This window comes from Giraffa tippelskirchi, chromosome X (assembly GCF_054371585.1).
Source record: "Giraffa tippelskirchi isolate mGirTip1 chromosome X, T2T-mGirTip1v1.2.pri, whole genome shotgun sequence".
Classification (NCBI taxonomy): Eukaryota; Metazoa; Chordata; class Mammalia; order Artiodactyla; family Giraffidae; genus Giraffa; species Giraffa tippelskirchi.
This window is the reverse complement of record NC_137289.1, coordinates 3523051-3549902: the sequence shown is the minus strand read 5'-3', so window position 1 is coordinate 3549902 and position 26852 is coordinate 3523051. Positions and strand designations below refer to the sequence as shown.

Sequence of the window (26852 nt, the reverse complement as noted above, 5' to 3'; positions counted from 1 at the left end):
TGTGGCTGACTCTTTGAAACCCTGTGGACTGTAGCCCACCAGGCTCCTCTGACAGCGAGTTACTGGCAAATCAGGACAGATTTGGACTTCTGGTATGAGGTATATGTGTTTATGCAGCTATTGAAATGATCATGTGGTTTTTTTGTCCTTTATTTTATTAATATGGTGTATTACATTGGTTGATTTTTGGATATTAAGCCAACTTTATATCCCTGGAATAGATCCCACTTGAAGATAGTGGGTAATTCATTTATAAGCTTTATTATTTGGCTTTTATTTTATTTATTTTGTTGAAGACCTTTATGTCTACAGTCATAAATAATTCATGAAGAATATTTGTCTGTAGTTTTCTTTTCTTGTGATCTTTGGTTTTGGTATCATAGTAATACTGATCTGACTGAATGTTCTTCCTCGTCTGTATTATACAAGACTTTGGGAAGACTTAGTATTCATTCTTCTTTAAATGTTTGATAAATTCAATGGTGAAACTATCTGGGTCTGGGTTTTTGCTTGTGGGAATTTATAAAATTATTAATTAAGTCTCTTGTTATAGGTCCAATAAAAATGTCTATTTTTTTCTCAGTCACTTCCAGTAGTTTATTAGTAGTAATTTTTCCATTTCATCTAGGCTCTCTCATTTGTTGACATGTAATTTGCAGCTTGTGTTACTTTATGATCCTGCTTATTTCTGTAAGATCAGTAGTGATGTCCTTATTTCATGATTTGATTATTCTCTTGTTTTGTGCATCTGTGTTTTGTATTCTCTCTTTCATCAGTCTAGCTAAAGGTTTATCAGTTTACTGATTTTTTTCAAAAAAATCACTTTTACATTATTTGATTCTCTTTAATGTTTTTCCATTTTCTGTTTCATTTAATTTCACTCTAATGTTTATTATTTTCTTCTATCTGCTTGTTTTGAGTTTAGTTTGCTCTTCTCTTTCTAGTTTCTTAAGGTGGAAGTTCAGGTTATTGATTTTAGATCTTTCTTCTTTTTGATACAGGCTTTACAGTTATAAACTTTCCTCTAAATACTGCTTTAAGCTGTATTTACATTATACATAATTTTCATTCATTTCAAAATATTTTCTAATTTCCCTTATGATTTTTTCTTTGACACATTTTTTTTTTATTTAGGAGTATGCTGTTTAATTTCAACATATTTGTGAATTTCCCAAATTCCCTTCCATAGTTGATTTTTAATTTCATTCAAATGAGGTTAGATAACACACTTTATATGGTTCCAGGACTTTTAAACTGACTGCATCTTGTTTCTGGAGAAGGAAATGGCAACCCACTCCAGTATTCTTGCCTGGAGAATCCCAGGGATGGCGGAGGCCAGTGGGCTGGCGTCTATGGGGTCGCACAGAGTTGGACACAACTGAAGCGACTTAGCAGCAATAGCAGCAGCAGCATCTTGTTTCAAGGCGTAACATACAGTCTACCACAGAAAATATTCCATGTGCACTTTATTTTTTTTTTAATTTTTTTAAATAAATTTATTTATTTTAGTTGGGGGCTAATTACTTTACAATACTGTAGTGGTTTTTGCCATACATTGACATGAATCAGCCCTGGGTTTACATGTGTTCCCCATCCTGAACCCCCCTCCCACCTCCGTCCCCATCCCATCCCTCTGGGTCATCCCATTGCCCCAGCCCTGAGCATTTGTCTCATGCATCGAACCTGGAATGGTGTTCTGTTTCACATATGATAATATACATGTTTCAATGCTATTCTCTCAGAACGCCCCACCCTCACCTTCTCCCTCAGAGTCCATAAGACTGTTCTATGCATCTGTGTCTCTTATTCTGTCTCGCATATAGGGTTATCGTTACCATCTTTCAAATTCCATATATATATGCATTAGTATACTGTATTGGTGTTTTTCTTTCTGGCTTACTTCACTCTGTATAATGGGCTCCAGTTTCATCCATCTCAATAGAACTGATTCAAATATGTTCTTTTTAATAATCCCATGTGCACTTTAGAATAATGGGTGTTCTGATATTATTTGGTAGAGTGCAATATAAATGCTAATTAGATCTAATTGGTTTGTATAGTGTTCAAGTCTTTTATTTCTATGTTGATGTTCTGTCTAGTTGCTCTATGGAAGTGGAATATTAAAATGTTTAGTTTTTTTATTATTGAATTTTCTATTCCCCTTTTCTATTCTCTGCAGTTTTGCTCTGTGCATTTTGGGTTTCTAGGTGCAATCATCTTTATAATTGTTATACCTTCCTGATGAATTGATCCTTTTTATCATTATGAAATCTTCAAGGCTTCTTCAGAATGGGGGTGAAGAGGATCAGAACATGGTTCTCTCGCCTTACTGAGAATCAGCCATTTCTCTTGACTAACACTCCTCAGACTGTTGTGAGCCTTTGGTTAGAGTTTGGAGAAAGTTTACTTTGACAACTTTTGAAAATGTTCTTGTTGCTTTTATGGAAGAGTGGATTTTCAGAAGTTCTCACTTTGCCATTCCAGAATTGCTTCCTTATTAGTTTTCAAGGTCAATATTAACTGCCCACTTAAGAATTTAAACCACTTTCTCCTTAATATACTTAATTTGCTTCTAGGACAGTATGTTCCCTTAAGTTTCCTCTTACTACACCTGTCCTATCCTTCACATTTACTGAGTTATTCTCTTCTCTTTAGCCTCTAAATGTTATAGTGATTCAGGAAACAGTCTTTGACACTCTTATCTACATTCAGTCAACTCCTCCAGCCTGATGGCTTTAAATACCATCTAAATGGATGAAACTTCAATTAAATATCCAGTCTGCTGGCTCAGATGGTAAAGAATCTGCCTACAATGCAGGAGACCCAGGAACAAGATCCCCTGGAGGAGGGATTGGCTACCCACTCCAGTATTCTTGCCTGGAGAATCCATGGACAGAGGAGCCTGGTGGGCTACATTCCATGGTGTCGCAAAGAGTTGGGCATAACTAAGCGACTAACACACACTAGATATCTTTCCTGAAACCAGACTTACATTCCATATATTCAGCACCCAGAAGCACTAGTTGTCTCCCTTATCAAGCATAAACCCCATCAAGTGTAACCACTATCCTGACTATTGTTTCTATGTGTAATTTCCTTCCTGGCATTTATTGGGAAATGCATTTTTTTTGAAAATCAAATATTGAGAAAAATAGTTGAGAAGTAAGCAAAATGGAAAAAGTATTATAATTCTCCTATAAAAATTAAAGCTTAACAATATACATAGAATCATTACTGGATTAAAGAAATCTATTAATGTCAAGTCAAAGCAAGAACAGGAAATGCTGGCACACTGAGTCAAAAGTGTTGAAATTCCATGTATCAGCACAGGAATATATGTTGATCTGATCACTTGATTTTGCTTATCATAAGTGTATGTTTATAGCCATGTATAGTGCTAATGGAGAGTCGTTTTTAAACAAAATTTTAAGCTTTTTATATTGTACTGGAGTATAGCCAATTGTCACACCAGTCTTCTTGCCTGGGAAATCCCACGGAGAGAGGAACCTCACTGGCTATAGTCCACAGGGTCACAAAGAGTTGAACACGACTGAAGTGAATTAGCATGCATAGCTGATTAACAATGTTGTAATAGTTTCAGGTGGACAGCAAAGGGGCTCAGCCACACATATACATGTATCCATTCTCCTACAAACTCCCCTCCCATCCAGGCTGCCACGTAACATTAAGCAGAGTTCCCTGTGCTATACAGTTATTCCTTGTTGATCATCTATCTTAAATGTAGTGTGTACATGTCTATTCCAACCCCCTAACTATCCCTTCCCCCTGGCAACCCCGGCAACCATAAGTTCATTTTCTATTACTTTTTTTTAAATATATCATCCAGCAGCAGCCCTATGGTTAGGGCAAAACTTGAATTCCAAGCTGCAATCCATGACCAGAATTGGAAAGTACCACCAAGAATGAAGGGGCTTCCTTGGTGGCTCAGACAGTAAATAATCTGCCTGCAATGCAGGCAACCTGGGTTCAATCCCTGGAGTGGGAAGATCCCCTGGAGAAGGGAATGGCAACCCACTACAGGATTTTTGCCTGGAGAATCCCATGGACAGAGGAGCCTGGAGAGCTACAGTCCATGGGGTCGCAAAGAGTCAGACACAACTGAGCAACTAACATACACACACCAAGAATGAAGGAAGTTCTACCCTATCTCCAGAATTTTAGTCTTTTCAATCCTTATTGCTCAACAGTTCTAGGTTTGTTCTAATTGTTCATGAGGGGAGCTTTGTTCACTCATGAACAATTCTATCCTACACAGAATGGAAGTAATACTTACCTAACTTGAGAGTAAATGCATTAGGACAGAAATCTATAAGTCATCCTTGAGTTCTCTTCTTGTGATATTCTATATCTAATTCATTGAAGGATCCTTTGGGATTGTCCTTCACAATGTATCCAGAATCAGAATCTTATCACTTATGCCACTATCACTCTGATCTGAGCCATCATCATCTCTCAGCTGAAATATTACAATAACCTATTAACTGGACTCCCTGCTTCTATCTTTCTCATACTTATTTTTAACAGAGTATCCATAATGATTCTTAAAAAAACAAAAATCAGATAATATATCAAAATATTCCAATAACTCCATTTTCCCTCAGAATAAATTTCAAAGTGCTTTACTGTCCATCAAGACTGTAGATGACCTGACCCCCTCTTTGATCTCACATCTGGCACTTTGATGTTCTTTAACAAGTAAGATACATTTGTGACTCAGGGTCTTGTCCCTGGCTGTTCCCTATAACTACAATATTATTTCCACAAATATCTGTCTTGTTAAACCTTTTGCCTCCTCAAACTTTCTGCCCAAATGTCACTTTTTCAAAGAAGACTACACTGATTACTTTATTTTAAATTTCAATGGCAATGCCTATCTTCACCTAGACATGCTTGACCCCACCTTATTCTGCAGTATTTTTATGTCTTCTTACGGTGCTTCTCATTTTACAGCATACTTCATACTTTAATTTTTAATCTAGTGTTTATTTTCTCTTTTGCCATTACTCTCTCCTCTATATAAGCTCCACAAAGGCAGGGTCTTTGTTTTATTTATGGATGCATTCCAAGCTCCTATAACAGAGCCTGGCCCACGGAAGATAATTTGTAAATATTTGACAGTGATTGAAAAAAATATGTCACATATAATTATTTGGGTCTTTTCAAATGCACTTTCTACGTTAAAATACAGAGATAAATATAATTTAGAGATGATAAACACAGACCATGATATACTGCTCCAAGTTCAGTTCAGTTCAGTTCAGTTGCTCAGTCATGTCCAACTCTTTGCGACCCCATGGACTGCAGCACACCAGGCCTCCCTGTCCATCATCAACTCCCGGAGTTTACCCAAAGCCATGTCCATTGAGTCAGTGATGCCATCCAACCATCTCATCCTCTGTAGCCCCCTTCTCCTCCTGCTTTCAATCTTTGCCAGCATCAGGGTCTTTTCAAATGAGTCAGCTCTTCACATCAGGTGGCCAAAGTATTGGAGTTTCAGCTTCAACATCAGTCCTTCCAATGAATACTCAGGACTGATCTCCTTTAGGATGGACTGGTTGGATCTCGTTGCAGTCCAAGGGACTCTCAAGAGTCTTCTCCAACACCATAGTTCAAAAGCATCAGTTCTTTGGCGCTCAGCTTTCTTTATAGTCCAACTCTCACATCCATACATGACTACTGGAAAAACCATCGTCTTGACTAGACAGACCTTTGTTGGCAAAGTAATGGCTCTGCTTTTTAATATGCTGTCTTGGTTGGTCATAAGTTTCCTTCCAAGGAGTAAGCGTCTTTTAATTTCATGGCTGCAGTGACCATCTGCAGTGATTTTCGAGCCCAAAAACTAAAGTCTGCCACTGTTGCTCTGATGACTCCCAAATTAAACTTACTCTGAAATTCTTAGAAACTCACTCAAATTCTACTCAATTTTTATTTTTCTAATTATATGAAAATGGGCTATGTATCTATTTATTTCTCTGCCATATTTACAGCTACTGGCAAGGGCAATACTCTCTTAAAAGGAGAAAATTTCCCATCTCTTACTGTTTATCTTTTGCTATAGAGAATTAGAACTATATGAGGATGCACATAGAATAGGCATTTTAAAAATACAAACACCTTCTGTTTGAAGGATCTTGTCTTTAGGAAGCTATTATTGTGTTTTATATTAGCTCTGTCTTGGCTTGTCCTATGGATAATTTAGGAAACAGATGTTAATGTTTCAACCTAATGACAAAGAAATTAGTCTAAAATGGTGAAATAAGGTTTGCTTCTTAAAATGAAAACTCTATTAAAGGTTAAATCTTCTCCTGATCAGTTAGTACTACTCCATCCCACTCCCTTTCCCCACTTACATACTAGCCCAAATTAAAGGTCTCAGCTTTTGAAATTACTAAGGGACAGAATAGGAACTATGGCATTTTTTTTTTTTCGAGAAAAGATCAGAAAACAGAAAGTAGGAAAATACATACAGCTTCCAAACTTCAGTGGGCAGGCATGCACATCCATAGGAAAATCTTCCAAATGCATGGGACACTCGGCATGAATTGTTAACCTAAAAGGAAGAACAGAACATGAAATTAAGCTAAAATGAATGGTATTAAACATGGAGCTCGGTTTCCATTCACCAGCAGTGGAGTGCTGCTAAAAAAACAAAAATTTGTTTGTTTACGTTCACTGAGATCTAAGATTTTATGAACACAAGGGATGGATTAACTGAACTAGAGAGCCTCTCAAAGCAGCATTCGGTATTCAGATTTTTAGATCAGATATGAATCCACATTACCACCTTTAGGAAAACAAATATCATTTATCTGCCCTGGCTGAGCTCCCTTAGCTACCTCCCCACCAAAGAAGCCTGGAAACACCAGGTTCTGAGTCATCCGGTCCTGATAGCAGTTTAATTGCATGTGTGCGTGCATGCTCAGTCACTCAGTTGTGTCTGACTCTTTGAAACTCCGTGGACTCTGCCAGGTTCCTCTGTCCATGGAATTTTCCAGGCAAGAATACTGGAGGGGGCTGCTATTTCCTTCTCCAGGGAATCTCCCCGACCCAGGGATCGAATTCGCATCTCTCTCATCTCCCACATTGGCAGGCGGATTCTTTACCACTGCACCACCTTGGAAGCCCAGCAGTTTATTTCTGAAATATTTCTCCTCAGCAGGCTATCATGTGAATTAAAGAATTTAGAGGCTGCGCTGGAGAGGAGGGATATGTAAAAAGGATATCTTTAACCTGATAATAAGCACAAAAGATGGCTCTTCTGCTTATAGAAACTGGTATAGCTTTGTTGAAGAAGGTGATTCTTGGAGAACACATACACACACTTGCACATGCATGTACACACACAGCAGCTGCAGAGAAAAAAAAAATTACAAAGTTTATGGAGGACATCAAACACCTCAGAGGTCAAGTATGAAGAACTCATGTGCTCTTAATAGGGACAACATGTAGGAGAGACTGTTAACGGATTCCTCAATGGAAATCTGGATTGGGTAAGACTTGCCATACCCACATACTCATTCTCTGGCATTACTCTGTCTAAATAATTAATTCCACAATTTCCCCTTTTTCCTTCATATATTTTGAGCTTCAACTTTCTTTGTCCTAGGAAGTTACCTGCTATGTGGAAATGGGAATCACACAGCAAAAAATCAGAATTATTTGACAGCTAACTCTGATGAGCTTTTTCTAGCTAACCTGTATACCTCCTGGTTATACTGGATTCAATCCCTGCCATCCTCTTAAGAGTTTTAGGTGGCCAACTGGCAAGAATCTCTTATCCTGGCTAACTGTTAAACTTGATAAATGTGTACCATGTCATAAATGATCACAGTAGCAATAGTGGATACTGCTCCAAGCAGGCTGACTAAAGCAAACATGCTCAGGTGTTTATTAGCAAGAACTCTAGGCTGGAAGGCAGAAACCAAGTGTGTGCCCTTTAGCAAATATTTACCCATCTCTTATTTTCCATTACCTTATCTAAATAGTAAGAGGTTAAAACTAGATGGCAAGTGTCCTTGCAGCTCTAACTAATCCCTTGGATATTTATAAAATTTCCCATGTGTGTTGGACAAAAGCTCAATTCTCAACTCAGCCTGCAATACCCCTCCAATCTACTCTTTATTCTTAAAGCATAAGTAGGGAGTTTCACAACTCAGAGAATCTGATACAAGAGAAATATCTTTCATTGAGAAGCCTGCTCCTGTTGGATACATAAAAGATTTCATGAGGGCTTAATAAAGACAACTGTGTTCCTTTTCTCCACTTATATTAGTATTTCCAAGATACTGCCTATTATGAGTAATGCCAAGGGGAAATTACTTTATGTCTACCCTGTTGTTCTGAGGACATGGCAAATATAAACACAACAAATAGATTATCAAAGCCAAGATGCAAAAGGTACTGATTTCTGTTTAGGAGCAGAACTGAATTATAATAGTTTTCCTATTTTCATCCCCATCCACTTTATACCCATTCTACCTAAGCACAGAGAAGTAATGATAAAGCAGATGTTTGTGGGAATAGGGTACTTCACAAGCCAGATTATGCTGTGGTCTTTTCACTGGTACTTAAATGCATCCTAATGCCCTCTCTCCTCCTTGTTACAACTTTTAAGACCCCTCCAAGGTTTTTGTGCAGCAGAAAGCACCCAGACTAAACTCAGGCTAATATACTCATCACCACAATCTATGCCACAAAAATATCCATCCCCTTCAAAACTTTGCTTCTACCCTCTTTTATTATTATGTTGAAAGTGAAAGTCACTCAGTCGTGTCCGACTCTTTGCGACCCCATGAACTATACAGTCCATGGAATTTTCCAGGGCAGAATACTGGAGCGGGTAGCCTTTCCTTTCTCCAGGGGATCTTCCCAACACAGGGATCAAACCCAGGTCTCCCACACTGAAGGCAGATTCTTTACCAGCTGAGCCACAAGGGAAGCCTTATTATTATGTTATTAAATTATTATTTTGTGACAAAACATAAGATCTGCCCACTTAGTAAATTTTAAGTATTTAACACAGTATTTTTAATTTGCTCAAATAGATATTAGTCCAAAGAAGACATACAAAATGGTTAACAGAGACTTGAAAAAATGCTCATCTCTACTCATCAGGGAAATGCAGATTAAAACCACAATGTGATATCACCTCACATCTGTTAGAACAGCTGTCATCAAAAAAGATAAGAGATAGCAAGTGTTGGTGAGGATGTGGAGAAAAGAGAATCCCCCTACACTGTCGGTGGGAATGTAAACTGGTACAGCCCCTATGGAAAACAGTAGAGAGGCTCCTCAAAAATTAAAAATAGAACTACCATGTGATCCAGCAATCCCACTTCTGGTTCTCTATCCAAAGGAATTGAAATCAGGATATCAAAGAGATATCTGCACTCCCATGTTTTATTGCAAAATTATTCACAATAGCCAAGACATGGAAGCAAACTAAATGTCCATTAACAGATAAGTGGATAAGAAAATGTACATACATACAATGGAATATTATCCAGCTGTAGAAAGAAGAAATCCTACCATTTGCAACAACACTGATGAACTTGTAGGACATCATGCTAAGTGAAATAACGTGGACAAAGACAAATACTGTACGATTTCACTCATATGTGGAATCTAAAATAGTCAAATTCATAGAAGCAGAGAACATAATGGTGGTTGCCATGAGCTGGAGTGAACTGGCAGGTATTAGTGAAAGGGTACTAAATTTCAGTTACACAAGATGAATGAGACTTACAGATATAATAGACAGCATATTAAAAAGCAGAGACATTACTTTGTTAACAAAAGTCCGTATAATCAAAGCTATGGCTTTTCCAGTAGTCATGTATGGATGTGAGAGTTGGACCATAAAGAAGGCTGAGTGTCAAAGAATTGATGTTTTCAAACTGGTCCTGGGGAAGACTCTTGAGAGTCCCTTGGACAGCAAAGAGATCAAACCAGTCAATCCTAAAGGAAATCAACCCTGAATATTCATTGAAACGACTGATGCTGAAGCTGAAGCTCCAATACTTTGGCCACCTGATGTGAAGAGCTTACTGATTAGAAAAGACCCTGATGCTGGGAAAGATTAAGGGCAGAAGGAGAAGGGGGCGACAGAGGATGAGATGGTTGGATGGCATCACTGACTCAACAGACATGAGTTTGAGCAAACTCCAGGAGACAGTGAAGGACAGGGAAGCCTGGCGTGCTGCAGCCCATGGGGCTGCAAAGAATTTGACATGACTTAGCGAGTGAAGAACAACTAGTCTTCAGCTGGCTTTTCAAAAAAGGTCCAAGACCCCTCAAAATGTGACAATCAGATTACAGGAACTGAGTCCCAGCCAAGTTTTGACCTGTTTTGATTCCTATGTAGAGAGCAAACAGGAAGTAAAAGGCAATATAGAAAATCCTTTTCTTTGGGGATGAAAGACAGATGGGAATACAGATGGGAAGGAGGTGTGTTTAAGCCCTTCACACATGCATACACATACCCACACCCTCCTCAGGTATTGTCCTCATTTTACTGTTTTGTAGCACACTGGCTCCCTTGTCACCTCAACCTTTGCTTCTCAACAGTTGGTTTTTATTCCACCACAGTAATAAGTTAAAGTTTTATTACTTCCACAGCCTCCTAACTTGTATCTCTACTTTTACCCTTTTTCTGTATACTATATTATCTACACAATAGCCATCAAGTATTTCCTCATCCTATACAGAGTAAAAGCTGAACTCCTTGCTTACAGGCTCTTACATGATCTTATCTTCTGTTCCTCTATGGCTTATCTCCTACTGTGCCTTCCCTTGCTGTCTCTGTTCCAGTCACCCTGGCTTCCTTGCTATTCTTCCAACATGCTTGCCTCTCTTGTGTCATAGCCTTTGCACTTGTTATGCTCTCGTGCCTCTTTCAAGTCTTTGCTTAATTATTATCTTCTGAATGAAGCCTCCCTGACCTCCACTAAGTTTACTATCCACACTACGCTTAGTAAACTTTGCCATGCTCTTTCTTTTCCCATAGTTCAGTTTAGTTGCTCAGTTGTGCCCAACTCTGTGACCCCATGGACTACAGCACACCAGGCCTCCCTGTCCATCACCAACTCCCAGAGTTTCCCATAGCACCTAACTTAAAACATGCCATATAATTTATTTTTTCTCATCATTTTCTCCTCCTTATTGTAAAGCTATGGATTTTTGTCTTGGATTCTCTTTGATGTGTGCCAGTAGCAAAGCATACTAGCTAGCACATTATAGGTGTTCAATACATACCCACTGAATCAATTAACTAATGAATGATTTTTGCTTTCCTAAAAGCATGTACTTCTATGGGGAGCTTGCAGAGAGAAGGTGTAGATGGAGTAAGATAGGGTTCAGTTATTTCTAGGGTTCTAGGAAAATAGCATCTTAATATGATTCCTTAATAGCACAATATCTCAACCTATCCTCTTAAGTGGTCATCTAGCCTCTTTCCTAGAACTTCGTATCTGAAAGACCCTTACAGAAAGCATCCAGTTTTATTCCCTCATATATTTTGAAAGTGAAAGTGTGAAAGTGTTAATTGCTCAGCAGTGTCCAACTCTTTGCAACCCCATCGACTGTAGCCCATCAGGCTCTTCTGTCCATGGAATTCTCCAGGCAAGATACTGGAGTGGGTTGCCATTCCCTTCTCCAGGGGATCTTCCTGACCCAGGGATCAAACCCAGGTCTCCTGCATTGTAGGCAGATTCTTTACCATCTGAGCCACCAAGGAAGCCCTCATATATTTTACATATGATAAAGCAGAAGGGAAGAACATTTCTCAAATCACCCAAGTCTGGGATAGAGCTGACTAAAAGTTTGCTACTTGTTATACTCAACAAATAATTTTTGATCACCTACTATATGCCAGGTATTATTCTAAGCAATATAAGTACATCAGCAAACACATCAAGGTTGTTTCCCTCTTAGAGCTTACATTTGAGTAGAGGGAAAACACCAAACAAACAAGTAAAATAAGTAAACTATATTAAAAGGCAATATGCCTCAGGAAGAAAAATAAGATGTGAGTAGAAAGTATGGACAAGGGATTGCAATTTTCAATAGGGTATTCAGGGAATATCTCACTGAGTAGGTGACATTTAGGCAATGATCCTGAAGGTAGTGAGAGTGAGCCTTATGAATAGCTGGCGAAAGAATATTCAAAGTAGAGGAAGTGGCAAATGCAAAGGCCCAGAGGTAGAAAGGTGCCCAATGTATTAAAAAAAACTAGCAACTAGGCCACTGTGGCTGTAGTGGAGAGACCAAGGGGGCAGATTAACAGATGATGAGTTCAAAGAGGAAACTATGGGGAATGGGCTGGATAGTGTAAGATACAGAGAACAAGCTAGTGATTATTGGTGGCTAGACGAAAGGAGAAAGGAAAAGACAGGAGTAGGGGATTAAGAGGTACAAAGTACTATCCTCAAATAAATAAGCTACAAGAATATATTATACAACACATGGAATACAGCCAATATTTTATAATTATTCTTATAACTCTTTAAAGTATAACCTTTACAAATTGTGAATTATTTGTATACCTGAAACCTATATAATATTGCATATCAATTATACCTCTTTACCACTGCATTTAGCCATTATATAGAACACTTCTAGGTTTTAACAATTACCTCACATGCATTGTTCTATCCTCATTTTCTGATGTTCATATGTTTTTCCCACTCTACAGCCATCTGCAAATACTTATGATTTTGCCAAACAAAGCTTTAATGCTTTTGAGTCTTTGTACAAATTGTTGGGTTCTTTTTTGTCCTGCCAGAAATACCCTTTCCTCTTCATATGTGAAACAAATTTCCTTCAAGTTCATGCTCAAATATTACCTCTTCTGTGATACTTTGTATGTGCCCTATAGGCAGTTCACAGAAGTCCCAGAGCAGTTTGTACAAATAGCTTAGTGCTTAATGTTGTTGAAATAACTTTCTAGGCTCAAGATGTAGCCACTGCTGCCTGGGTGCTACATCAGAAAACAAAAACTTAGATGACCTTAGTATTCCTATAAATGCTCTACTTGACAGAGAAACATAGTATATCCAGTCAACTATTTTCAATGGCCAAACCAACTCTGGGCCATCTCATACCCTAAGCAAGGTAGATTATATGGCCCTACCCAATCAGATATTTTCTATTTTTCTCTTCTTCGTTTATTCTTTATTTTATAAAAGCTTCCTGCCTTCCACTCCATTCTGAGGTTCTTCAAAAGGAGACTGTTCACCTCATGAAGTGAAATTGTTTGTATCATCTAAATGTTTATTTAATCATTTTTTAATAGCACACAGGATTATCAGTCTGTTTATGTGTCTACCTTCTGCACAGAACTATGAGAAACTTGAGAGAAGGGTCTCTATATATTTTTGTAATCCCATCCATAGTACAGTGATTGGCACACAGCATGTCATCAATAAATGCTTCTTGGTTTAATAAATATTTCTGCAAGATAAATAGAGCAGGTATTTTCAGTCCCTTTTCCCAGAAGAAGAAACTGAGGTCCAGAGAACAGAAATGCCTTGTTCATGGTTATACTGCTGATCCAGGCCAGAGTTAGGACTCACACTTAGAGCGCCTAATTCCTACTCTAAAGTTCTTCACTACAACAGACAGTCTTCATTTTTCTAGGGGTAGTAAAACCAAGCAGGACCCTGTGGAGTCCTCCTAAGTACAAATTCTTTCTATGTCCCCTGTCTCCTTTGGGGAATTTGGGATTATTATGCATGATCCACCTCAAAACCTTGCATGGCTCTGCAATAAACCTTTCTCTGCCCCAAGCCCCAGTGTTTCCCCTTGTTTGGCCTCACTGGGCATTGGACACACTAATTTGTGTTTAAAAACAGTAGCATCTAAAATAGTTGGGTTCTTTGGAACTAGAAGGACCCTTCTGATGATCTGCAAATCCACCTTGTGTTAGAATGATCTTTTAAACAGACTCAGTCTGCCTGGGGTTCAGCTTCTTGCCTTTGAGAATAAAGGCAATTTTTGTTATTTCAAGGTCCTGATTTCCTTGTGCAGCTGGCAAAAAATGAAACAAATGTGAGAAGACCTCTTGGGAATACATTCTTCCCTCCCTCTCTGCAGCTCGAATGCTAGTTTCCCTATGATGCATTTCCACATCTGGGCCCATGCTTCCAGTGTCATGGTCCGGGTGTGGGTTTTAAAAGAATTTCCAGATGAATGGATAAGGAAGCTGTGGTACATATACACAATGGAATATTACTCAGCCATTAAAAAAAATACATTTGAACCGGTTCTACTGAGATGGATGAAACTGGAGCCCATTATACAGAGTGAAGTAAGCCAGAAAGAAAAACAACAATACAGTATACTAATGCATATATATGGAATCTGAAAGATGGTAACGATAACCCTATATGCGGGACAGAATGAGAGACACAGATGCATGGAACAATTTTATGGACTCTGAGGGAGAAGGTGAGGGTGGGACGTTCTGGGAGAATGGCATTGAGACATGTGTATTGTCATATGTGAAACAGAGCACCATTCCATGTTCGATGCATGTGACAAGGGCTCGGGGCCGGGGCAGTGGGATGATCCAGAGGGATGGGAGGGGGAGGGAGGTGGGTGGGGGGTTCGGGAAGGGGAACACATGTAAACCCATGGCTGATTCTTGTCAATGTATGGCAAAAACTATTACAATATTGTAAAGTAATTAGCCCCCAAGTAAAATAAATAAATTTATAAAAAAAAAAAAAAAAATAAAAGCTTTTAAGGACAAAAAAAAAAAAAAAAAAAAAAAAAAAAATAAAAGAATTTCCAGACATGAGACAGAATGAGAGGGAAATAAAGTTTATTAGAGTGCAAGACGCTGTTAGAACAGCGGGCCAGCTCAAGAGAGAACCAATGTTGAATGGGGATCCTTAGTCCACTTTTATACCCAGGGTACAAGGAGTGGGATAGGGGTCTTATGGGTCATTTGCTGATTGGATAAGGCACGTATACTGGGTGGGGAAGAGTGAGGTAAATACCTCCTCTCTATGGGGTAGGAGGGGAGACAGGTTATACTGTTCCATTAATAGTTACAACATGGAGGAGGGAAGAATGATAAGGGTCTGGTTTTTCTATTCCTGCCTTCCAAGACCCTCCTTGGTTATCTGTTCTTTCGTCCTTGGGTCACCACATCCAGGTTGTATGGAAACCTATAATTTTTAGCTTACAGCACTTCATTGTTGGCTTTTTGGAAACTTCCATTATGCCCTATAGTATAGCAAATTATGCATCCTATCTTTCCTGCTAAGATGTGAGCTCTTGGAGGGTAGGGTTTGATATCACCACACGGAATACACAGCATAATTTGTGATTAACGGAAGACTCGTAATGTTACTTGCTTCCCACCTCATTGTAATCTTTCTCAGAGTTCAAAATGAGCCACTATATCTCTTCTGTGCTCTTACTTCTATTCATTCAAGTGACACACACTAAGTGAGGTTCTGTGAGTCAGCTGCTAACTTAATGAATAAGAAACTATAGGTGGAAGCCCCTAGAACAAAAGCTGTTACAAAAAAGGGTTGTGTGAAACAAAGCTATCAATGTTTGGTTGATTTCATTACATTGAGTCCTATAGAATTAACAATGTGACCCAAATGCCTTCCATGGTACCTGCCATTTCAGAGGCAGTCTCTATATGAAGACTCAGATGCAGGATGGCAGGTCTGAATATAACAATAAGCCTCTCTTAAATGGTCAAAAAAATACCACTTTCTTCTTGATAATGTAACCAAACAGGACCCTATGGGTTCTTCCCAAGGGACAGGGTCTCCCCCAAATCCTCTGCTTTAGCTCCTTTCTGAAGTACCTAGATAACAGTATTTGATGCAAATTTCCTGAGCTGTTTCACAGATGTGAAAAACCTCCCACCAAATGGAAGAAGTTAACTACTTGATGACCATAAGGACACAGCCCCTGGCCTCCTGGAGTGAAGGATTGATGAAGTTACCCCTGTGACACCACCTCCCTCCCTCATTTGGATTTTAAAAATGTTTTGTCAAAAACGTTTGGGGAGCTCCAGGCATTTGAGGCCTTAAGCAACCCGTCTCCTTGCAAGTATTACAGGGAAGAACAAAATCTGACTACAAGTTGGATCTGTTTCCTTTATTTTAAACTTTGCTTCCAGTTGCTTTTGTTCAGTAAAAGGATACTGTCTATACATAATGGCCTGCCTCAGGGAACCTTGCCGCTTTGCCTGAATGTTAAATCAAAGGGCCTATGTTCAGAGACACATACTGATTCTGTCCACCTGTGGATGATGGCAAGAAAACAGAAATTAGCAAATCCCCTCCTTGAGGCTTCAACAGTACAAGAACCAGTAACTTCCAGATGGACAAGCAGAGTTTAGAAAAGGCAGAAGAATCAGAGATAAAATTGCCAACACTCCTTGGATCATAGAGAAAGCAAGGGAATTCCAGGAAAACATCTGTTTTTGCTTCACTAACTACACTAAAGCCTTTGACTATGTGGATCACAACAAACTGGAAAATTCTTAAAGAGATGAGAATACCAGATCACCTTACCTGATTCCCGAGAGACCTGTATGCAGGTCAAGAAGCAACAATTAGAACGAGACATGGGACAACAGACTGGTTCAAAATTGGGAAAGGGGTACATCAAGGCTGTATATTGTCACTCTGTTTATTTAACTTATCTGCAGAGTACATCATGCAAAATGCCAGGCTGGATGAAGCACAAGCTGGAATTAAGACTGCTGGGAGAAATATCAATAACCTCAGATATGAAGATGATACCACTCTAATGGCAGAAAGCCAAGAGGACCTAAAGAGCCTCTTGATGAAAGTGAAGGAGGAGAGTGAAAAAGCTGACTTAAAACTCAACATTCAAAAAACCAAGATCATGGCATCTGGTCCCATCACTTCATGGCAAAGAGATGGGGAAAAAGTGGAGACAGTAGCAGATTTTATTCCTGGGGGTTCCAAAATTACTGCAGACAGTGACTGCAGCCATGAAATTAAAAGATGCTTGCTCCTTGGCAAAAACTTATGACAAACCTAGACAGTATATTAAAAACCAGAGACATCACTCTGCTAACAAAGGTCCATAGAGTCAATGGTTTTTCCAGTAGTTCCAGAAAAACCAGGCTACAGGTTTCTCCAGTGGTCATGTACGGATGTGAGAGTTGGACCATAAAGAAGGCTGAGCACCAAAGAATTGATGCTTTTGAACTGTGATGCTGGAGAAGACTCTTGAGAGTCCCTTGGACAGCAAGGAGATCCAACCAGTCCATCCTAAAGGAGATCAGTCCTGAATATTCACCTGAAGGATTGATGCTGAAGGTGAAGCTCCAATACTTCGGCCACCTGATGCAAAGAGCTGACGCACTGGAAAAGACCCTGATGCTGGGAAAGGTTGAGGGCAGGAGGAGAAGGAGGTGACAGAAGATGAGATGGTTGAATGGCATCAACAACTCAATGGACATGAGTTTGAGTGAACTCTGGGAGATAGTGAAGGGCAGAGAAGCTTGGTGTGCTGCAGTTCACGGGGTCACAAAGAGTCAGACATGACTTAGAGACTAAACTAAGTGACTTAGCAACTAAACTAAGCGACTTAGCGACTAAACTCCCCAAGGCTTCGATTTCAGGAGATACTTGTTAAGATTAATGGTCGTTTTACTTTACTTTCTCACCTCCTCTTGCTCTGTGTTCTATTTTTAAAAAAATGGCATCCAGACCCCAATAAGATGTTTATTTTGAGACATCAGTCTTCCATCTTCTGGGTCTGCTAACTTTTCAAATAAAGTCATTATTCCTTACCTCATCTCCTGACTTATTGGCCTGATGTGTGGCAAGCAGAGTGAACTTGAACTCAGCACCACATGGATTGCAATAAACCTTTCTCTGCTCCAAACACCAATGTTTCAGTTTGTTTTGTCTCACTTTGCATTGCGCACATGAACTTGCATTAACAGGTTGTTTTCCCCACTAAAGTGAAAGTGTTAGTTGCTCAGTCATCTCCGGCTCTTTGCAACCCCATGGGCTGTAGTCTGCCAGGCTCATCTGTCCATGGAATTCTCCAGCTAAGAATACTGGAGTGGGTAGACATTCTCTACTCCAAGGGATCTACTAGAATGTAGTTATACTGTTACCAAGTCCAAGCTCACTCTGCTTGCCGCAGGACAGGCCAAAGAATTGGAGACGAGGTGTTGAGGCAAGGAATATGACTTTATTCAGAGAGCTGGCTGACCAAGATGGCAGATTCATGTCTCAGAATAACCATCTTATTAGGGTCTGGATGACAGGTTCTTTTATACATCAGAGATGGAGGGAGGTGAGGAAACAAAGTAAAAAGGCCATTAATCTTGCAAATATCTCCTAAAATGGCAGCCTTAGGGAGGGGATGTGTTAATTTCTGTTTTCTTGCAGCCATCCACAGGTGGACAGGGTCAGGATGTCTCCCTTAACATAGGTACTTTGAATTAATATTCAGGCAAAAGGGCAGGGTTCTCTGAGGCGGGTCATCATGTATGATTATAACAAAATCAATGAAAAGTAAGTCAAAGAAAAAGTTCCAACATGGAGTCAAAATTGGCTTTTCCCTACAACAATATGACAGCAGAAACCACATCTACTTTTGCCTACCACTTTATCCTCTTCACTTTCCTGTTGCTCAGATGGTAAAGAATCTGCCTGCAATGCAAGAGACCCAGGTTTGATCCCCGGGTCTGGAAGATCCCCTGGAGAAGGGAATGGAAACCCACTCCAGTATTTTTGCTTGGGAAATCTCGTGGACAGAGGAGCCTGGTGGGCTACAGTCCATGGGATTGCAAAGAATCAGACAGTACTGGGCAACTAACACTTTCACTTTTTAACACTTTTTTTTATCCTTAGTGTGCCAAACACTGTTTGGGTCTCGTTAAGCCCTTAAGAAATATTTTGGAAAGAATCAACAAATGTAAGTTCTAATAAGAGACATGAATTTTCTGACACACAATGTCAATTCATAAATACTTGCCTTTGCATATGCTATTTTCCCTGCCTGGAATATCCTTCAGTATATTAATCTGCCCCTCATCTGTTCAATAGTTACCTATATTTCCTTCAAGATTCAAGATATAGGATAACCATTATCTCCTTTGTACAACTTTCCTTGATGTCTCCATATGATTTTAGATGCTTTTTACCCTGTAATCCCATCACATTTTGTACCTGCTTCTATTTAAGGACTTTTATATTATTGTGCAGCTATCTGTGCATATGTCTTCTCTAACTACTAGATCAAATAGTCATTAAGAGCATGAGCTGTATCTTATCTCTGTAGTTCAGCACATATCCCAAAGTATATAATAGTACTCATATAAACATGTTAAATGATTCAACTGAATGAGATAAAATCTAGCTAAATTCAATAAGTACTTTCTGCTCCTATTCAAACAATCAGTGAAACTTTTTTATTGTATTATATATTATACATTTATATATAAGTACAATGAATATAACAATGAACACATTTACCCATATCTTCATTAATCAGTAAGATGTCATTAATAGAAATAAAGTTTTATATATATCCACGCCTGAAAAAAATGGAAAATACCGCATAAATGTTTATATTATCTTCAGTTGGACTCTGTTCATCTTTCCTGTATTGTTCCAAAATTGAAAAAGCAGGTAATGAGCTTTGGCCTGTATTTTTATGGTTGTCCTGAGATCACAAGATGAACTAAGGCTAGGCTTGATTCTAAATTGTCCTAAAAAAATAGCCTTGCAAACTTTGGTCAGATATTTCTAAAAAGTTGTCCTTTAATTTTCCTATGGAACCCAGATACTGTTTCTAACGGTCAAAATAATGATAGGAATGCTGTAGAATGAAACTTCCTGGGAAATTCTGAGTGTTCTTTAGACTTAATCTAATTTGTGCTTTTCATGTGTCAACAAGATGATGCTGTGAAAGTGCTGCACTTAGCTCAGTACAATTCAGTCACTCGGTCGTGTCCCACTCTTTGCAACCCCATGGACTGAAGCACACCAGGCCTCCTTGTCCATCACCAACTCCCGGAGTTTATCCAAACTCATGTCCACTGATTTGGTGATGCCATCCAACCATCTCATCTTCTATCGCCCCCTTCTCCTACGGCCATCAATCTTTCCCAGCATCAGGGTCTTTCCTAATGAATCAGTTCTTTGCATGAGGTAGCCAAAGTACTGGAGTTTGAGCTTCAGCATCAGTCCTTCCAATGAATATTCAGGACTGATTTCCTTTAGGATGGACTGGTTGGATCTCCTTGCTGTCCAAGGGACTCTCAAGAGTCTTTTCCAAAACCAAAGTTCAAAAGCATCAATTTTTCAGTGCTCAGCTTTCTTTATAGTCCAACTCTCACATCCATACATGACAACCTGAAAAACCATAGCTTTGACTAGATGGACCATTGTTAGCAAAGTGATACCTCTGCTTTTTAATATGCTGTTTAGGTTGGTCAGAAGTTTTCTTCCAAGGAGCAAGTGTTTTTTTATTTCATGGCTGAAGTCACCATCTGCAGGGATTTTGGAGTCCCCCAAAATAAAGTCTATCACTGTTTGCATTGTTTCCCATCTATTTGCAATGAAGTGATGGGACCAGATGCCATGATCTTAGTTTTCTGAATGTTGAGTTTTAAGCCAACTTTTTCACTCTCTTATTTCACTTTCATCAAGAGGCTCTTTAGTTCTTCTTCACTTTCTGGCATAAGGGTGGTGTCCTCTGCATATTATAGAGGTTATAGATATTTCTCCTGGAAATCTTGATTCCAGCTTGTGCTTTATCCAGTCCAGTCCAGCATTTCTCATGATGTATTCTGCATATATGTTAAATAAGCACTGTAACAATATACAGCCTTGATGTACTCCTTTCCCAATTTGGAACCAGTCTGCTGTTTCATGTCTAGCTCTCACTGTTGCTTCTTGACCTGCATACAGATTTCTCAGGAGGCAGGTTAGGTGGTCTGGCATTCCCATCTCTTTAAGAATTTTCCACAGTTTGTTGTGATCCATACAGTCAAAGGCTTTGGCATAGTCAATAAAGCAGAATTAGATGTTTTTCTGGAACTCTCTTGCTTTTTTGATGATCCAGCGGATGTTGGCAATTTGATCTCTGATTCCTCTGCCTTTTCTAAATCCATCTTGAACATACGGAAGTTCACAATTCATGAACTGTTGAAGCTTGGCTTGGAGAATTTTGAGCATACTTTGTTAGCATGTGAGATGAGTGCAATTGTGCACTTAATATGCTAGAAAATTTGGAAAATTCAGCAGTGGCCACAGAACTGGAAAAGGTCAGTTTTCATTCCAATCCCAAATAAAGACAATGCCAAAGAATGCTCAAACTACTGCACAATTGCACTCATCTCACACACTAGAAAAGTAATGCTCAAAATTCTCCAAACCAGGCTCCAATAGTACATGAACAGTGAACTTCCAGATGTTCAAGCTGCATTTAGAAAAGGCAGAGGAACCAGAGATCAAATTGCCAACATCCACTGGATCATTAAAAAGCAAGAGAATTCCAGAGAAACATCTACTGCTTTATTGACTACACTAAAGCCTTTGACCTTGTGGATCACAACAAACTATGGAAAATTCTTAAACAGATGATAATACCAGACCCCTTTATCTGCCTTCTGAGAAATCTGTATGCAGGCCAAGAAGCAAGAAGCAGTTAGAACTGGACATGGAACAAGGGACTGGTTCCAAATCGGGAAAGGAGTACGTCAAGGCCATATATTGTCACCCTGCTTATTCAAATTATATGCAGAGCACATCATGCAAAATGCCAGGCTGGATGAAGCACAACCTGGGATCAAGATTGCTGGGAGAGATATCAATAACCTCAGATACGTAGATGACACCACCCTTATGGCAGAAAGTGAGGAGGAACTAAAGAGCCTCTTGATGAAAGTGAAAGAGGAGAGTGAAAAAGCTGGCTTGAAAGTCAACATTCTAAAAACTAAGATCATGGACTCTGGTCCCATCATTTCGTGGCAGATAGATGGGGAAACAATGGAAACAGTGAGAGACTTTATTTTCTTGGGCTCCAAAATCACTGTAGATGGTGACTGCAGCCATGAAATCAAAAGACACTTGCTCCTTGGAAGAAAAGCTATGACCAACCTAGACAGCATATTAAGAAGCAAAGGCATTACTTTGCCGACAAAGGTCCGTATAGTCAAAGCTATGGATTATCCAGTATTCATGTATGGATGTAAGAGTTGGACTATAAAGAAAACTGAGCACTGAAGAATCAATGCCTTTGAACTGTGGTGCTGGAGTAGACTCTTTAGAGTCCCTTGGACAGCAAGGAGATCCAACCAGTTCATCCTAAAGGAAATCAGTCCTGAATATTCACTTGAAGGATTGAAGCTGAGGCTGAAGCTACAATACTTGGCCACCTGATGCAAAGAACTGATTCACTGGAAAAGACTCTGATGCTGGGAAAGATTGAAGGCAGGAGGAGAAGGGGGCGACAGAGTATGAGATGGTTGGATGGCATCACCGACTCAATGGACATGAGTTTGAGCAAGCTACAGGATTTAGTGATGGACTGGGAGGCCTGGTGTGCTGCAGTCCATGAGGTCGCAGAGTCGGACACCACCGAGTGACAGAACTGAACCGAACTGAACAAGATAGGTAGCAGCTATGTTATTATCAAGATGAGAAAGCAGATAATTTGTGTCTTGCAAAAGGTCAGTAGATGAATAAATTATGGGGTGATAAATAGTGTCAAGCTTTCATTTTAAGTTTTGAACCTATGTTTCCCTCTGGGCCCACGTTCTTTGGTCCACTGTGAAATATTTACTGTGTAAGGGAACCACTAACTTCATCATGCTTCTGAATTTCTGTACCTCCTCTGTTGTTCTGTCCTTCAAAACAAGCACAAGGGCATTCTGCATAGACTCCTGTCTTATTAAACTCCACTTTCTTGTCCAATTCAGACTAAAATGAAGGACCTTACGGCCATCTGTTTCCATTCATCCAACTCTATTTTCAGGTGAGTAATCTCTTGGTCTGCCTCATCTTCTGCCCTCCTTAATCAGCATCATCCCTTCTTCATATTTCAATATTTTCATCCTCCCTTCTCCTTTCTTCTCTTTTCTATTCCTCCTCCAAAACTTATTCTCTATTCTAATTTCCTTTTATTACTTAGCTTCTCCACTATCCTGTTCTCCTCATTCTTTCTGTTTTCTTTCTCCTCTGTCAGTCTTAATCTCTGTATCTGTTCATTTCCCTTTCTGCTTATCACTCTTCCCTCTAGCTTCTCTTCCATTTTCTTACTGCCTTTTATCCATCCATATCTCATCATCTTTACATCTCTCCAACCACCTCATTCCATACATTCTCTCTTCTATTTACACGTACTTCACTCCATTCTTTCCACAGTTGTGTACATGCTCATTTCCTCTTCAAACTCTTTTATGCACTTTATTACAAGTGTATCTCTCTTCTATTTCTCCACTTATGCTCTATCTCTTCAAATTCTCCTTCATACATTATAACCATTCATATTTCTACTCTGTCCAGTCCTCCCCACCTCCTTTTCAACATTTATCTCTAATTTCATGTCTTTTCATGCAATGCGAGAAGAGGTATCCCTCCTTCTTTTACAAGGAAAATGTTCACTATAGTTTGGATACCATCTCCTGACAATTTTCTCTGGCAATCTGATGTTAGAAAAACCCTATTTCTACTGTATCTTCAACCTTTGACTTTCTAGTAGCCACTTCCAGGTATCTCACAAATATGTGCCAGTTTCTGCATTCAAAAAATAACTATTTCCTTTACTCCTGCATATATTAATTATATACGCATCCCTTTCATTTTCAAGCACATTCCCAGAAAGTATTTTCTATGTTTACTACCTCTATGCCAAGTCCTAAAAACTCATCATTGCACTAATCATTCCACTGCAACACTGTATGTGAAGAACACCAATGTCTTCCACGTTACCAAGCCTAATACATACTTTCAATTCTCTATATTACTAGATATCTTTGTAATAGCCAACAATATTGTAGAGATGTATAAGTAATAGTAAAGAGCATAAACTTGCAACCAAACTGCCAAAGTATGAAGGATCAACCACTTACTACCTAGGTGATATTGGAAAATGTTCTTACTAGCTCTGTGTCTCAGATTCCTCATTTGTAATGTTGGAATAACAGTAAGTAGAATGAGTATAACAGTCCCTGGCACATTGTAAGCACTATATTGATGGCAACTATTGCACTTATTATGCTATTATTGTATTATTATTATTGATCACTTCATCTTTTTGAAACTCTTTATTCCTTTGATATATTAGTCAAAATGGATTTGATCAATATGAAGTAATAATCATAAAATATCAGTGCCCTAAAACAACAAAGTCTTATTTCTCATTCATACTATTTATCTCTATCAGGTTGTGGGGAGGGATGCTCTCTTCTGTTATCTTTAATAAGGGACACAGAATAATAGAGCCAGGATCACCTGGCATAATGCTACTCACCATGGCCAGGGGAGAGGAACATAGAAATTCATGTACTGGCTCTTAAAAGTTTCCAATCTTTCAAACAGATAAACAACAAGACCTACTGAACAGCACAAGGTACAATATTCAATATCCTGTAATAGCCTACAGTATCAAAGAATCCAAATATATATATATATATATATATATGAATCACTTTGCTGTACACCTGAAACTAACACATTATAAATCAACTATACTTTTTAAAAAGATAAATGAATTAACACCAGTGCTGCAAATTCACTGAGCAAAATGATTCTTAATTTTATGAATTAAACAGAACAATACGCTAGTTCCTGAGTGATCACAGTGTTTCCAAAGTGTACTGATATGGAAACAGTTATAACAGATTGCACTAACCACAAAAGTTTTGAACAGAGATGAAAATTTTAAAATGTACATCTTAAATAAACTTTCCAATCCTTCCTCAGAAATCACACATGTTATTTCCACTCACATTTGGTTAGCCAAAGCCAGTCATTTGTCCAAGGCTCTAAGTGAAATACTAACACATACCCAGAGGGAAATGAACTGGAAATAGTGGAAGTAGCAGTATTGACTACCACACATAGCTTTCAAGATACTACACACTAGTGGTTCTGTTAACACCTTCCTTTCTTTTTCTTCTTGTTCTCCTTCGTAGGTTCTTCTTTCTTACCTTCTGCTTTAATGATAGTAATGCTACATGATTGAATGCTTGGCATGATTTTCCTCTCACTGTATATACTTTCCTGAAGTGATCACACCCACATACATGGTTGTACCATCATATCGACAATACCAAACTTCACCTCTCTTGCTTGTGTCTCTCTCTTGGTCTTATGACTTGAATATTCAACTGCTATTAGACTTCTGCCTCTGGATAATCTACAATCTTCTTAAGCTTATCTTGCCCAAAATTAACCTCACAGATTTATTCTATCTAAACTTTTCCTAAATATCATGTGATGTACCCCAGTTTGTAACACCATCATTGACCATTTTCCTTGGATATCTTCTACCTTGGCTCCTCCTCTTTGCTCTCATTCTGACATTGGTAGTTTTTACTATTTCCTCAGTGTACCTCCCCTTCTCCATCTCAACCCATTGCTCTGAACTGGAGTTTCACCACTCCTCATCTAAACTGTTTAAGCTGTCTCCTAACCAGCTTCGCTATTTCCAGTCTTGTTCCCTTCAAATGCATCCTTTGCTCAGTAACTAGGGTACCATATATAACATTAAAAAACCTGACCACCTCATTCTCTTGCTTCTAATATACCATTCAATTTCCTGCAACTGCTCAATTGGTTTTCTCTGCCTGGATGTCCCTCCTCTCTCCCCTCTACTTTCCACCTACAATTTTCTTGACCACATTTCCAATAAAACAAAACTGAATGCCAACACTAATAATCAGGAACTTAGGTGTTAACCTCATCCAGCGACTCTTTGTTCAACTTGATCCAAAAGAATGAGTTAGATGACCCTTTGCTTTCACAATTACTCATAACCTTATCATTTCAGATAATTTTTTTGTGATTATCTACTGGGCATCTCCCTACTAACTGTCTTAAGATCGTATCATCAATGTTTGCATACCCAGAACCTAGTCCAGGGCCATGTATGTATTAGGAAGTCAAAACATGTCTGGTGAATAAATAAATGAATTAATGAATACTACTAATCTTCCATCAAAAATTTTTCTCCCTCCACTGTCTTTTGCTATACTTCTCTATGTCTTCTTTTGTTTCTTCTCATTTACTTCATACTTTTCTCCAAATTCTCTTTTTCCTTTTAGGATATTCTAATATCTAGCCTTTTAATTTTATCTTCTCCCTTTTTCTACCAAATTATCTATTCTATTTCTCTCCTCTCATAGTCTCTCTTTTCTTTACCCATTTGTTCTTGAATGATTTATGTGTGTGTGTAGAAAAGATCTGGGAGTACACCAATAAAATAAATATACATGTTAATTTTATTGATCTCATCTCCACATTATTCTTCCCACTTCTACCCACTTCCCTTTTCTCCATGATTCTCTCCTCTACTCTCTCAGCTCCTCTTCATTAATTCAACTTTTCCCTTAACAATTCACTTACTATCTATTTTCCCTTGTCCATCTTGTCTCTCAGAAAAAATAAATAGTACATTTAAAGTAAAGAAAGACTAGCATATACCATATAGGCAAGCACACTTCATGTATTCATCACATGTTTATCAGGCTTGTATTATTTGAGATTCACTGTGTATAGTAACAAATGCACAAACTTGAAATACCACAGAGCTTGCACTGAAAGATCATATTTTTCCCATTCAATAAATGTTCACTAAATTAC

At 38.7% G+C, this 26852-nt stretch overlaps 1 protein-coding gene across 6 annotated transcripts in view; it reads right to left on the bottom strand.

Moving 5' to 3' along the window:
• GABRA3 (gamma-aminobutyric acid type A receptor subunit alpha3) overlaps nucleotides 1-26852 on the bottom strand; it is a 272860-nt gene that overhangs the window by 90911 nt on the left and 155097 nt on the right. For all 6 annotated transcript variants that reach the window (XM_081563606.1, XM_081563607.1, XM_081563609.1 and 3 more), the window contains exon 6: nucleotides 6489-6571. In XM_081563606.1, the coding sequence (XP_081419732.1) occupies nucleotides 6489-6571 (83 nt within the window). The remainder of the gene's footprint in view (nucleotides 1-6488; nucleotides 6572-26852) is intronic.